The sequence below is a fragment of the Gracilinanus agilis genome, chromosome 4 (assembly GCF_016433145.1).
Source record: "Gracilinanus agilis isolate LMUSP501 chromosome 4, AgileGrace, whole genome shotgun sequence".
Taxonomy (NCBI): Eukaryota; Metazoa; Chordata; class Mammalia; order Didelphimorphia; family Didelphidae; genus Gracilinanus; species Gracilinanus agilis.
The window spans coordinates 425,071,480-425,086,041 of NC_058133.1; the positions used below are offsets into that span (position 1 = coordinate 425,071,480).

General features: G+C 37.9%; 1 protein-coding gene across 1 annotated transcript in view; it reads left to right on the forward strand.

Moving 5' to 3' along the window:
- Nucleotides 1-14,562, forward strand: part of MAP3K4 (mitogen-activated protein kinase kinase kinase 4) — a 140,896-nt gene that overhangs the window by 94,790 nt on the left and 31,544 nt on the right. Inside the window, exons 10-12 of the mRNA XM_044671820.1 lie at nucleotides 6,635-6,901; nucleotides 8,936-9,085; nucleotides 13,874-14,035. Of these exons, the coding sequence (XP_044527755.1) occupies nucleotides 6,635-6,901; nucleotides 8,936-9,085; nucleotides 13,874-14,035 (579 nt within the window). The remainder of the gene's footprint in view (nucleotides 1-6,634; nucleotides 6,902-8,935; nucleotides 9,086-13,873; nucleotides 14,036-14,562) is intronic.

The window sequence follows — 14,562 nt, forward strand, 5'->3', positions numbered from 1 at the left end:
CCTAAGGCTTATTTTACCCTGAACTATTCTGGTAAATCTGTTTCATAATCTGTCTCAGGACAGCAAATACATATATGTACACACACCTATTTATACATACCTACAATATTCCTTTTGTTTCTCTTTTATAAATCTTGAGACTTTTTTAGGTTTTCATTGTGTATTTGTTGAGGATGATTTTGACAACCCAAAAGAATTTATCTCATCAAATCTAGTTTTTTTTTTTTTAATAAGAGCTTCGTATTCCAGAGTGTTATTACATAGTTGATCTCATCAGGCACATTGTAGAAAATGTTTCCATTGTGAGCTACTGAAGGTTAAAGTTCACAAGCCTGTTATCCTCCCACCACTTGCTCATATGCTTCTGAACCAACCTTTACTCCTGTCATCCCACCCTCCAGGACCTGATAACCTTTGCTGCTGGGGCAGTCCTGGCACAGTGCAGATCTGTGATGGTGAACCTATGGCACAGGTGCCAAAGATGGCACTCAGAGTGCTCTCTATAGGCACCCCCCCATCTCATTACTAGAAAGGCAGAGGGCCTCGGAGGAGCCGCTCCCCTCACCAAGCAGCCCAATAGAAGCACATTCTCCCTCCCTTGTTGGGGGGGGGCACACCTAATTGTGGGGACAGGGTGTGATACTAGGTCTGGAGAGATGGGGAGGGCAGTACTCCATCTCTACAAGGTTAGCCAATACTGTTGTAGAGGGTTCTTGTTGGTTCAAATAAACTGAATTGTTGACAGTCTCACCTATTATAGATCAATTCCTTGATTTGTGCCATATCATTTCCTTATCTCATTCCCTATTAGGTTGTTTTAAACCTCTGGTCTCCAACTCCTCTTCCATTTGCCTCTTTCTCAGGAGACCTGTTTTGCTGAGAAGCCTGAGGCCATTTATAGGAGCTTCCTCAATTCTCCTTCTCCAGACATTAAAACACTTTGTCTTCTTCCCCTGTTCTTCCCTTGGATCCCAAAAATGAGGTCCCACAGCAGTAGAAGCCTGTTTCTTTATCTGGTACATGGCCATATCCTGGAGGTCATGATTTCCTCTTTGAACAGTTTTCTTTCAACTTCAGCCTTTCCCTGTTAGAGGTGTCTTCCATGCCTAGAAGCATGCTTACTTCAAGTTAGTAATTGATTTCTCTTCCCACCACCATCAAATTTCTTGAAGAATTAGTGTCTGTCAGGTCTGCTCGTCATTCATTGTCTCTTAAACAGCTGCTGCCTTACTTCGATACTCACTGGAGTAGAAATAGCAAGGCAGAGGGGGAAGCTCACTGCATTTGGAGTCAGGAGATCTATCACAGCTTACTGCTTGGGTGACTCTTGGTTCTGTCCTCTCATCTATAAAATAAGTATGTTGCATTATGTTACTCAGGAGGGGTTTTCCAGCTCTAAATCTATGATTCTGTGGTACTATATTAATAAAATAGCTAACATTAATATAGCACAGACTGTGTGCCAGGCATTGTGCTAAGCACTTCACAGATATCATCTCATTTGATCCTCATTACAGCCCTAGAACAGTGATGGGAAAATGCTGGCCCGCAGGGAAGAGTTTGCCCATCACTGCCCTAGAAGGTAGGTGCTGTTATGGTCCCCATTTTACCGATGAGGGAACAGATGTGGGCAGAAGTAAGTAACTATCTCAGAGTCACACAATTGGGAAGTGTCTGAAGTCTGACTTGAACTTGGATCTTCCTGACTTGAGACCCAGCCCTCTACTGCCAACACCACCTGACTAACCCTTCTTTGTGGTGTTCAATTTGCGTATCAGTTCATTTGATTTCTGAGCCTCACTTTCCAATTGCAAGATTCTACCTTTTAAACTGTTATTTTCTTGCCAGATCTCTTCCATTTTCCTCAAAATCTCAGTTTTGAACTCTTCCATAGCTTGTGAGGAGTTTTCCTTATTTGAGGAGGGTCCGGATGCTTGTTTGTTCTCCTCCTCTGTTTGCTCGGTTGTCTGGATTTTCTCTGTGTAAAAGTTGTTGAGTGTTAAAGACTTCTTTTTCTTGTTGTTAATCTTTCTCTTCTGAACTTCCTGAGACTGGGTAGCCATCGTTAGCCCAGCAGCTTCTCAGGTTTATTCTCAGGGTCTGTCTGCGGTCTTTTGGCTCCTGAGGTCTGAGTTCTGGTTTTTTCCAAGGTCAAGCCCCCTGGTGGACCCCCTTGCTTGATCCTCTGCCGGAGGTTCCTTTACAAGTCTCAGGGTGCTGCTTCCACAGTCGTATGCCTGTCTGCACTGGTTCCCCACTCAGGGTTTCAGAGCCTTAGCTCATGGCTGTGTCTGCCTCCAACCGCGCCTGCGCTTTGTTCCCGCGCTCTGCGCCCTGCTCCCGCACTCAGAGTTCGTATGTTTTCTTTAGCTTTTTGGGGTCCTAAATCTTGCTGCTCTCAGGAACAGGCCCCGGAGCTGCCAATGACTCGATGGGTGCCCCAAACTTGCTCTATTTCTTTTTAGCTGGCTTCAGAGCTCTAGATCTTGTGTGTGGAGGGGGTGGCGGTGGGGTGGTTGCTCAGCCCGCGATTTAGTGAGAGCTGTTTCACCCCTTTATAGCCTGGAAATGTCTCGATTCCACGTACCTTCCACGCTGTGCCCTGTTGTGGGGTCCCTCCGTTCGTCTGGACTTGTTTTTATGTCCCCTTGAGGATTCTTGTGTGTTTAGGTCAGGAGCGGTTAAGAACTGCTTCTTACTCTGCTGCCATCTTAACCCGGAACCCGGGACATCGATCTGACTAACCCTTCTTTGGAAGTTTATATGAGGATGTAAATGCCAGCTGGGCAGGCCTGGTTAGGTTGAGATCTGCATCAGTGGAGGGTATATACCTAGGGGAGATGTGACAGAGCCATGGCCTTCCTGCCAGCCTCAGCTCCTTCTGGGCTTTACCAGCCCTGACAAACATTCTTCAGAGACTGTACCATACTTACCTACCATTTCCTGCCATCATCGGACCTTTATGGTGAGAAAGGTCTACTCTTCTTTTTTTAACACCCTTCTATCTTAGAATTTATACTAATTATCAGTTCTAAGGCAGAAGAGTGGTAAGGGTAGGCAATGGGGGTCAAGTGACTTGCCCAGAGTCACATAGCTGGGAAATGTCTGAGGCCAGATTTGAACCTAGGACCTCCCGTCTCTAGGCTTGGCTGTCAATCCACTGAGCTACCCAGATGCCCCTCTGGGTAAGTCACTTAACCCCCACTGCCTAGCCCTTACTGCTCTTCTGCCTTGGAACCAATACTTAGTACTAATAAGATGGAAGTTAAGTATTTTAAAAAATAAATACAGTAACTTGTAAAAACTTATTGAACAAACAGTTATTACTTATTATATATAAAGACCTGTGCTAATTAGGCACTGCAGCCATCTTATTACATGTAAATACCTCCCTTGAATAGGCTTCACAAATGCTTATCTATAAAATGGAAATAATAATAGCTCCTCTCTCCCATGGTTATTATTAGGATAAAATGAGATAATTTTTATTAGAGTGCTTTGCAAACCTTAAAGCATTTTCTAAATGCTAGTTATTACTATTATTATTATTATTCAGTTTATTTTGTAAACATTTATTAACATACTTTAATTTGAGGATTGTGAATTCAGGGAGTGTTATAGTATTCAAAATGAAACAGTTATATCCTGATAATAAGGTAGTCTCAACATCATAGTTACAAATATTTTCCTGTTTTATTTTCCCCTTTTGGTACTTTGTCTTCATGGTAACTCTAAAAATTATAATTAAATATAGTTAACACTTGATTAGCTTTCAAGATGATTGCTTGGTTTATACAAATTTCAAATTTTTCTTGGTCTGCTTTGTGTTTTTAAATTTTGGTTATTCTACTCTATAATAGTCTAGAGAAGAGAATCTCACATCAGTCAAATTTTCTATTTAGGTAGTCCTGACTACCTTAATGTAGTACATTAATAAATCACTGGTTGCTGAATGAATAGTATACATTTTTTCAGGAGAGGTTGCTGGTTAAAATAAAGTTTAGGGATCATCTGTAAATTTCACTTGGTTATACTTATCAATCTCTGAACAAAGTACATCATTGAAGATTTAGGAAAATAAAAATAGTTGTCAGCTTATATTTTAAAAAGAAAATTCTGCATCAATGCATACAACACTCAGGTTATTACCAAGCTGAGCCTACATACTACTAGCAAGTTATTTCTTGCAGATAAGTGAGGATGGAATTAAGTATTGTCTGTGTCTTATATTTATAGCAAATTATAAGAAATTATGGGTTGTGTACAGAATTAAATTTATGTAGTAAAACCTTTACTCTTCAGAACCCTTAGGCATATGAGTAGTTCTGGTTAGCCAAGTTTTCCAGAGCTATTATGGATTCTGTCGTCACCTTTGGCTGGCATCAGCTTGTTTTTTTGCTTTTGCTGCTGCTGCTAATCCTTCATTTTGTGATGCCTTTTCTTTTCCACTTTTCTTTTTTCTTGTCTCTGGTGTCTCCTTTCACTCTTCCCCCTCCCCTCACTTCATTTTCAGGGAGTCGGGTAGAAGGCCAGCCTTTTTGTAGATCATGCCATTAAGTCAGGCTGCTTCCTTTCCTTCCACATGTTGGAGCTGATTTGAAATAGCAGAGCAAATATAATGCTCAGGGCTACACCTTTTCTTGGGAAATGGATTTTTTTTTTAGGTGTTCAGAAGCTTCTTTCCTATCAGAAAAGTTCTGGATATATTAGCCTGATGACTTTTGAATCCAGAGTCATTCTGTAAGCATCAATTTTCTAAAACAGTCCTTTCCAGAATGCAAAGGTTTGTTTTAAATCCTTTGAACAGTAGGACTTTAAAGTCATTTAGATGCTTAAAGGAGCAGTCTAGGATTTGTTCCACATGCCCTTGCTGAGGAGGAAAGGACTGTTCAGAAGATTCAGATGATGTATTAAGTGATGTTGCTTACTTACTTATAACCAAGCACAGTGATTGAGATCATGACTTAGATGATCACTGGAGCTTGTTGGAAAGGCTTCCTGTCAGTAAAGTGCCTCAGGTAGAAATAGTTTAATACACTTAGAAGTATATAACGGTCTTCAATGTGTAACTTCTGAAAGTATATATTGATTTTTGTTGTGCAAAATTGTAGTGTATGTGACAGAGAAGAGTGTGAGATTAAAAATACATCCAAATTGAAAATCTAAAGGTCGTTCATAGAGAATAGGAGAGAGGGAAATACAGTGTTACTGTTAGGAAATTAAGACAAATTATAAGTAAGCCTGCAGATATCTATCTTTCTACACATTCACATATTTATTATACATAATCAAAATGTGCTTACCTGAGAAAAATCTATATAGATAAGAATGCTCTGCTGAACAAAATCTTGACATTACAATTCTAAAGTTCACAAATTTAAGCTTGTCTAATTAAATAGTACTTGCTTCTTTAAAAAACTGGGTCAGCAAAAATATTTTGTCTCAGTATTAACCTTAAATCTAATAGTGGAGTCTTCTATATGTTGGTAAATGTTTAACAACCAGCTCTCTCCAAAAAAAAAAAAATTAGGCAACACACTATTACATTTTTTACATTACTAATATTGTATCCTTCAGTTTCTTAAATCTGGGGTAACCAGGTGGTGCAGTGGATATAGCACCAGACCTGGAGTCAGGAAGTCAAATCTTATCCCAGATAATATCTAATTGTGTGACCTCAGACAAGTCACTTACCCTTGTTTTCCTCAATTTCCTCATCTGTAAAATGAGCTGGAAAAGGAAATGACAGACCACTCCAGTATCTTTGTCAAAAAAAAACCAAAAACCCCAAAAAGGGTCAGAAACTCAGACAGGATTGTAAAATGACTAAATAACATTCTTTAATCTTAGACAAGCAATAAAACAATAAATCAAGCCCTGATTTGTAGCATTTGCCAATTTCTGAGATGTAAATTATGCTCACACTGAAAATTTAACAATAGTGACTAGTTCTAGCTCAACCCTAGGTAGAGTTGTCATTGTGTTCTGTGCTTGGGAAGTGGTCATTTCCTTTATAACTAATTTTATTACATTGTTCATTAATACAATACCTTGACATAAATACAAGAAAGTTTTGTTGCTACTACAAAAAATACACTTTGATGTTATCACAAAAAATTCTAAAAACATTTGGGTAAGTAGATAGTAATTTTAAATTATACTGACTACCCTTAAACTTTTATGGGTATAGCAGTTATTAATATTATTTAAGTTATTCATAGCATACTTTGGTTTCATAATGTCATCATCTTAAAAAATGACATTGAAATAATGTGACTTTTGTCATTAGTAGTCAAGTAGTAAATAATTATTTTATGGAATTATGATGTTTGGTTTGCATTTTATTGTGACGGAATTTTTAGAGTCCTAATTTAGAAGAATGATTTGTATTACTGTCCTTGGAATATAAACACATGTAACAAATAGCTGCTTTTCAGAAAACAAGGCAAATCAAAAGCTATTAAAATTTATTCTCCTGAGGAATATTATCCCTAAAAGTCATCCCTAGAAATACTCTTTAAAGACATTTTTTCAAAAAGGTAATTTATTTTCATATGACATGTATGCTTCTGTAGATTGGGTATTATATACCTTATATTTCTTTAATAAAAATTGAAATTTATTTGCTTTCCAGGTGCAAATTCCTGGATTGGAAAACTTGCAAGTATTTGTTCCACATACTCTTGCTGAGGAAAAATGTGTTATTTTGCAACTGCTTAATGCAGCTGCAGGAAAGGACTGTTCAAAAGATTCAGATGATGTGGTAATTGAGGCTTACTTACTCATGACCAAGCACAGTGATCGAGATCATGACTTAGATGACCACTGGAGCACATGGGAAGAGCCTCCTCTCAAAATAGTGCCTCAGGTGGAAACAGCTGATACACTAAGAAGTATGCAGGTATGAGAGTCTTCAATGTGTAATTTCTAAAACTATGTATTGGTTTTTGTTGTGTAAAATTGTAGTATTTGTGACAGGGAGTAGTATGAGATACTTGTACAGTCAGATAAATGCCCTAGAATAAATACTTCAGCAGCATTATGAAAGATCATTTGTTAAAGGGCACAAATAGAAATGGGGAGAATAATAAAATGACTATTGCTAGAATGAGAGATACTAAAAGCACAGACTAAGATGATAGTAATAGAAATGGAAAAGAAGGGATGGAAACCAGATGTTTTCGATATAAAATTGACAGGTATGTTGAATGTGAGAAAAGAGGAGTTAAAGATAACATCTACATTTCAGGTCTAGGTAACTAGGATCTAGCTCTGCCGTCAAAAGAAATGGGAGACAGGAGCTACGTGGCTCAATGGATTGAGAGCCAGGCCTATAGGTGGGAGGTCTTGGATTCAAATTTGACCTCTGACACTTCTTAGCTGTGTGACTTTGGGCAAGTCACTTAACCCCCACTGCCTAGCCCTTTCTCCTCTTCTGCCTTGAAATAAATAGACATAATTGATTCAAAGATGGAATGTAAGAGCTTTAAAAAAATAAAAGAAGGAGAAATTAGAAGGAGAGGCTGGTTTTGGAGTAAAGTGAAGAATTCTATATTGGATATCTTTAATTTGAGGTTTTGGCTTAATATAAAGATAGAAATGCCAGTAGGGATTTGGAGACGTGGAGAACTGACTGAGTAGCATTCTATACCAAAGTCAGAGGTGAGGTTAAAAGATTTAGAAGCAATCTACATAGATTAAAAGGCCCAAGCATGAATTACCAATGGGAGAGTACTGAGAGAGAGGGTAAGAGCATTAAGAGCAGACTTAGGGAGATGGGGAGTTGGATAGGTTAGGGAGTAGGATAAAAAAAAATAAAGAGGGAAGCAGAGTGAGAAAGATCAGGAAGGCCAAAGAACTGGAAATGAACAAAAACTAAGAGTGGTCAAAGGCATGGCCATCTTTTGTGTGGCTGAGGTGGGATGAAGGTGTAGGCCAAGGGAAATTAGATGTTTGAGGCACTTAATTGTTAACTTCTTTGATGGAGAGTCATTGTATACATTGAAGACCCCCAAGTATGAGAGTAGGAGCTGGGAAGGAGAAAACAATTGTGAGCCAGGTACAAACCTATTCAAGAAGGCAGGAGAGTGACTTGGAGATCTACTACTGGGTCATTTATCTAAGTTTAGTAGCTTATTTCTATCTCTAGGTGCCCTTTGGAATGGGAACCTCAAGTTTTGTTGAAGAGCCCAAAGCCTTTTGTTCATGATTATCTATTACACTGTGGGAATACTAGTGAAATGGGAAATGATTTTGTTAAATATGGCTAGATAGAATGTGGGTAAAATGAACTGAGATCTAGGAAATTGGAATGGTTAGTAATGAGTTAAGAGATATAGTAGAAAAAACATTTAACTGGGTTAGAATCCCACCTCTGCTACTTATTGGTTGTATTTTGGTTCACTTGACCTGAATACCAATTTCCTCTTCTATAAATTAAAATTCATATGGCAGGTATGAACAGGTTTCAACATTTAATCAATAAAGAACTCTAGAAGAATACAAATAAAAGATTATCTAGGAAGATGAGATAGACTGTGAGAGTGAGGTGATAGCAGGAAGACAGCATACCTTTATGATATCAAAAGAAAATAAAGACCTTCATTAAATTGAGTGGCCCACCTGGGGCAGATGTATGGGGGGATATGGACAAGAGCCTCACAGGATGGATGGGACTACATTGTAGTCTGCGTCTTTAGAGAGAATGTCAAAATCCATGAGATAAGAGATCTCTTCAAATATTACTTAGCTCAGTGTTGTTGTGAGGAAAATACTTTGTAAAGCTGTAAAGCACTATCATAATTTAGCTTATTAACTAATTTAGATGTACATCTGTTATTTTTTTCCTCTAATAGTACTGGTTTGTGCTAGAACTTTGGAACTGGGAAATTTGTCAATCTCTTCTCACGTACCAGATGTGATTTTATATTTCTAGGTTGAAAACCTACTCTTAGTAGTCATGCAGTCTGCCCATCTTGTGAGTCAGAGAAAAGCTTTCCAGCAGTCCATCGAAGGACTTGTAACTTTGCACCAAGAACAAACCTCTAGTCAGCCAGTCATCGCCAAAGCTTTGCAGCAGCTAAAGGTACTTCATCCTTCCTCTTATCTAACATTCTTAATGTTTTAAATGTTGTAGGAGAGTTGGTATGGCTTGGAGGTTTGTAGTGCCATTAAATGAATGAACTCATGAATGAAAAAATATATCAAATATTCCCTTTATGCCAAGCCCTGGGCTAAGGAGAAGCATGTACTCTTATCAGGAGACTACAGATGTAAGGGAATGGTGGTTAGGGAAGGAATTCTTTAGTACATCCTCATTTTACAGATGTGGAACCTAAAGCCCAGAAAAGTTAGATTGATCACCCAATGTCACCCAACCCAGTCAGCCAGCATTTATTAAGTGTAGGCCCTGTGCTAGGCAATGGGTACACAAAGAGAAGAACATATGGACAAACAACAACCCAGCCCTCATACTTCAAGGGTGACAAGACAAACTGGGGCTTTCTCAGTACGAATGGGAAAGGCTTCTTCTAGAAGGCAGGGCTTTAGCTAAGACTTGAAGGAAGTCAGGAGGTAGAGAGGAGGAGTGGGAGAGTGCCAGGCATGGGAAGACAGCCAGCAAGAATGGTCAGGCAAGAGATGGAGTGTCCTGTGTGAAAAACAGCAGAGGCCAGTGAGTGATGTAGGAATTAGGGGAGAATTAGAACGTGGGAAGGAGAAGGTTCTGAACAAGACAGCCTGGGGAGCACAAGGGGTGCCAGGAGCACCATGAAATGGCACAAGCAGAACAGACCTGGACAGTGGCAGAGCTGGGACAAGGATCCAGTTCTCCCAATCCAAATCCTTATTGGTACACTTATATAGTCATGTTTACCATTGCTATAACAAATTCTTGTGTTGTGTGCACATATTGTGTACACACACACAGTGAGCCTTTAAATGTAGGTATCCCTTTGTATGAGAGGTAAGAGGCCAAGCATTGTACATAAGTGCTGAACTTGGAGTCAAGAAGTCATAGGTTCAGATCTTGAGTTGCCACTGTGTGAGTGAGCAGGACACTCGGCCTCTCTTAGCTTCAGTTTATTCATCTACAAAATGAGGATATTACCTCTTCGTACCTGCCCCTGACCGATGGTATATGGGTCCCTGAGAATGGTAAATGCACAGCATTCATTAAAGTGATAAATAAATGCCACTCATTACTGGTATAAGTGAAGTCCATTGAAAAGCAAAATGAAGATTCTGGATAGGAGGTGGAATTCATTGGATTTTCTTGGGGTTCCAGACTTCAGGGGAGGTGATTTCCTTGTACAGAAAACTTGACTTAATATACTTATTGGGAAAAGGGGGGAGATCTGGCATCGCTTATCCTTTTCTACCATTCCAACCTATTCTTTATTTATCCTTTGTTGGAACTAAAACAAAATTCTCTTCTTTCTTCAGCCATAAGTGGGGGAGCTATCCTACATTTCTTGTCTGGCTTAGATCACATTAATTGCTCAGTGTTATCTGCCTCAAATCCTCAGGAGAACTTGGACAAATGATGTTGAATCTGCAGGTTTAGAAGGACCAAAACAGCATTCTCTTGTCTGTTAGTTTCTCTTCTAGTGAAATTCATTTTTTAGTTTCTAATTGCTACCTATTTCCATTAGAAATCAGCCTTACTCTTGAGGAGGCTTTGTGTCAGTCCCTCCCTGTTCCTCTTTTTATTACTTTCACTGCCCTGCTATATCCTGACCAGTCTGGCCATATCACCATCACCCCTCCTTAGTAAACTCCAGCAGCTCTCTTTTTCCTTCAAGGTCAATTAGAAAATGCTGCCTCTCATTCAAAGCCTTTCACAATCTTGTTCCTTAATAGCGTTTCAATCTTACATTTTACTCCTTTCCATTTACTTTTATGTTCCAGCAACACCTGCCTTTGTGCTATTCCTCACACAGAACACTCCATCTCTCATCACCTTGGCCATTTTACTGGCGGTTCCAATGCTTGGTATGATCTCATTTCTCACCACTGCCTCCTGACTTCTCTAGCTTCCTTCCTGACTTAGCTCAAATCCTACTTTTTGCAGGAGACCTTTCTCAGGCTCTGTACCCCTAAACCATGCTAGTGCTTCCCCTCTAAGATTTCCTTCTACCTGCTCTGAAATCTTATATTAAAAATAATCATGATAATTATGATAGCTAATACTTATATAGTACTTGAAGGTTTGTAAAGTGCTTTATAAATATTATCTTATTTTGTCCTCACAACACCTCTGGGAGGTGGGTGCTATTATTATTCCTATTTTACAGTTGAGGAAACTGAAGAGGATAGCTTTTAGATGACTTGCTTAGAGTCACCTAGCTTGCATCAAAGGCCAGATTGGCATTAATCTTCTGATGAAATCAAACCTTTCTTTTCTGTTTTCTACCTGCATACATGTTTGCATGTTGTCTCCTTCATTAGAAAGTGAGCTCCATGAGGACAAAGACTGGGTTTTTGGTTTTTGGTTTTTCTTTTTTCTTTTTATCTCCAACACTTAACATATAGTGTTCCATTAATACATACATGTAAATTGATGAATTGACTGATCAAATAGCTTTGGAGAAACTAATTCCTCCTTAAAATTTAGATTCATAAACTTTTATAGCATTAGAGCCCTTAAGAGATTGCTTGGCCCATTCCCTTCATCTTACAGCTAAAACAAACAGAGGTTTAGAGAGCTGGTTGGGATGGCTCAGTGTCACATTAGAGGCAGCTACATGGCACAATGGCTAGAAGACTGACCCTGGATTCAGAGAGACCTGAGTTAAAATCTGATCTCAGACAAATTAGCTATATGCTCCTGGACTCCCTTCTCTTTGATCTGCTTCAGTTTCCTTCATTGTAAAATAATATCTACTATAAGTACTCATAAGTAAGGTTGTGGTATCAAATGAGATATATTCATGAAGTGCTTAGCATAGTGCCTGACACATAGTATGTGTTTATTATAAATGCTTATTCCCTCCCTCCCACATTGCTAATAAATGAACCCAAACTAGATTCTAGGAACTCCAGATAGTGCTTCACTGGTAAAAATTCATCTCTCCTTATTTAATCTCATTAACTAAAGTTTTCTATACTTTAATAGTAAGAGCTGTGGATTAAGTTTAAAATTCTTCTGTTTCTTTCTCTGTTGCAAAGAATGTTTTTCAACCAGATGAGCTTATATTTATACAAAATGATTGTAATATATTGTAAAGTATTGTAAAAATAGCATCTTGGATTCTAAAGCATTTATTTTCCATTCTAAAAGTTAATAGTAAAGAGACAATACTTGTTATAAACATTAAAACTGTACACATACTCATCACAGCATCCCTAAGAAACAATATTTTGGAGTAATGGGGTAGACGCATATCTTTGTGTTTTATCCACTCCATTTGATGTGTGCGCCAGGGTTACAAATAATGAAGAATCCTACCACAGGATAATGGATGTTGACTATTTATAGTACTGAAGTTATAGAGATAAAATGAATAGGATTTGTAAATAGTGAGCCTTTTCTTGAGAAAGGCATTAAGTATGAAGCATTACCATGATTATTTCAGATTTATTTTAGACAATACCTTCAGTGATCTTAACCAAGTGCCTCTGTGAGGCCTTGTGTCCCTTCCTTCTCCATCCCCCAACTGTATTTATCTCCCATTAATTTCAGCTTTCCATTCTACATTGATGTTACTTGGCATAGTCCTTCTTACTTCAAGACACCTCCAGTTTTTCCAGTATATATTTCATATATTTCTCTTTCTTCCAGATGTATCAAGGACTTCTTCTTTCCTATGAGTCTTCTTATGTGAACTACTATATTTTTAATTCCCTTTATTTAGAGTACTGAACCTAAAGAATACCTCCACTTTTTAAAAATTTAGAATATTTTCTATGGTTACATGATTTATGTTTTTCCCCTCCCCTCCCAAAGCCGATGAGCAATTCCACTGGGTTATACATGTCATTGTTCAAAATCTATTTCCATGTTATTCATATTTGTAGTTGAGTGATCTTTTAATGCCAAAACCCTAATCATATGCCCATCAAACCATGTTTTTCTTCTGTGTTTCTACTCCCACAGTTCTTTCTCTGGATGAGGATAGCATTCTTTTTCATAAGTTCCTCTGGATTGTCCTGGGTCATTGCATTACTGATAGTATAGAAGTCCATTATGTTCAATTGTGCCACAGTGTATCCGTCTCTGTGTATAAGCTTCTCCTGGTTCTGCTCCTTTCACTCTGCATCACTTCCTGGAGGTCTTTCCGGTTCACATGGAATTCCTCCAATTCATCATTCCTTTCAGCACAATAGTATTCCATCACGATCACATATCACAACTTATTCAGCCATTTCCTAATTGATGTACACCCCTGATTTTCCAATTTTTTGTCACTACAAAGAGCAAGATTATCTCTATTTTTTAAAAGACCTTTCATTGACTTTCCTCTGCTGAAGGAATAAGAGCTAGGTTTCTACAAATCACATTCATTGTCTTCTACAACATGGTTCATTTGGGAGGTGGTGGTAGTGGGGAGAAGAACCAGGAAAACCTAGAAGTTCTAACTAAGAATATTGAAAATGAGTTCATTTGGATGAGTTTAAGTACCAAGTAATTCAGTTAAGCATGTAGACTAGATCTCATCTGGCCATATACGAATATGAATTTTCTGCAATTAAGAAGTACCTATTACTCTATTTGCGTTTTAATAGAAAATAATAATCAGACTTTTCTAACATTTTCTCCTAGTTACCATCATATTAGCATCTTTATGAAAATTAAGGAAATTGTACCTTGAGGTTAAATTAATATTATGTGAGTAACCTCAACTTTAGAATAATTCTCCATTTGGGTTTTTAGGATGATGCATTGCAGCTGTGCAACAAAATAAGTGATGCCATTGACCAAGTGGACCATATATTCACATCAGAATTTGATACTGAAGTTGATGAGTCAGAATCTGCCACCTTGCAGCAGTATTATCGTGAAGCCATGATTCAGGGTTACAATTTTGGTTTTGAGGTAAATATAGGAAAATGGGACTGGTGTTAGAGATTAAAAACCCCTAACTTGATAGGAGCTGAAACTTTTTTTTAGTCAAATTCTAAAATTTAATTCATAGTCACCCTGGAACTTGATCTTAAGTTCTCACTCACTTTGAGTAAATAATTGAAACCTTTGTGTCCTTTATTTTTTCTATTTTTTGAAAAGGGATCAGGGCTTGGGAAGGAAGACGGGAATATAATTTTTTTTCTAAAAATATTTTGTCTTAAAGAGATAGTTGAATTTTCTGTGAAAGTAAGTCCACTGGAAAAAACTGTTGACTCAATGTATAGAATTTTTTAAAATTATATTGAATTAGTTTGAACATTTTGTGTAATTTACTCATAATTAATTTTAACTAAAATCCATACTGTGTATATTTTTAATGGCAGATGTTTACATTATATGGTAACAATACCTTGGTTGAAAAATTTTTATTTGCAAGTGATACAAATAATATGTCAAAATTTGAGATCATCATAGAACAGAATGAGGGTATGACAACT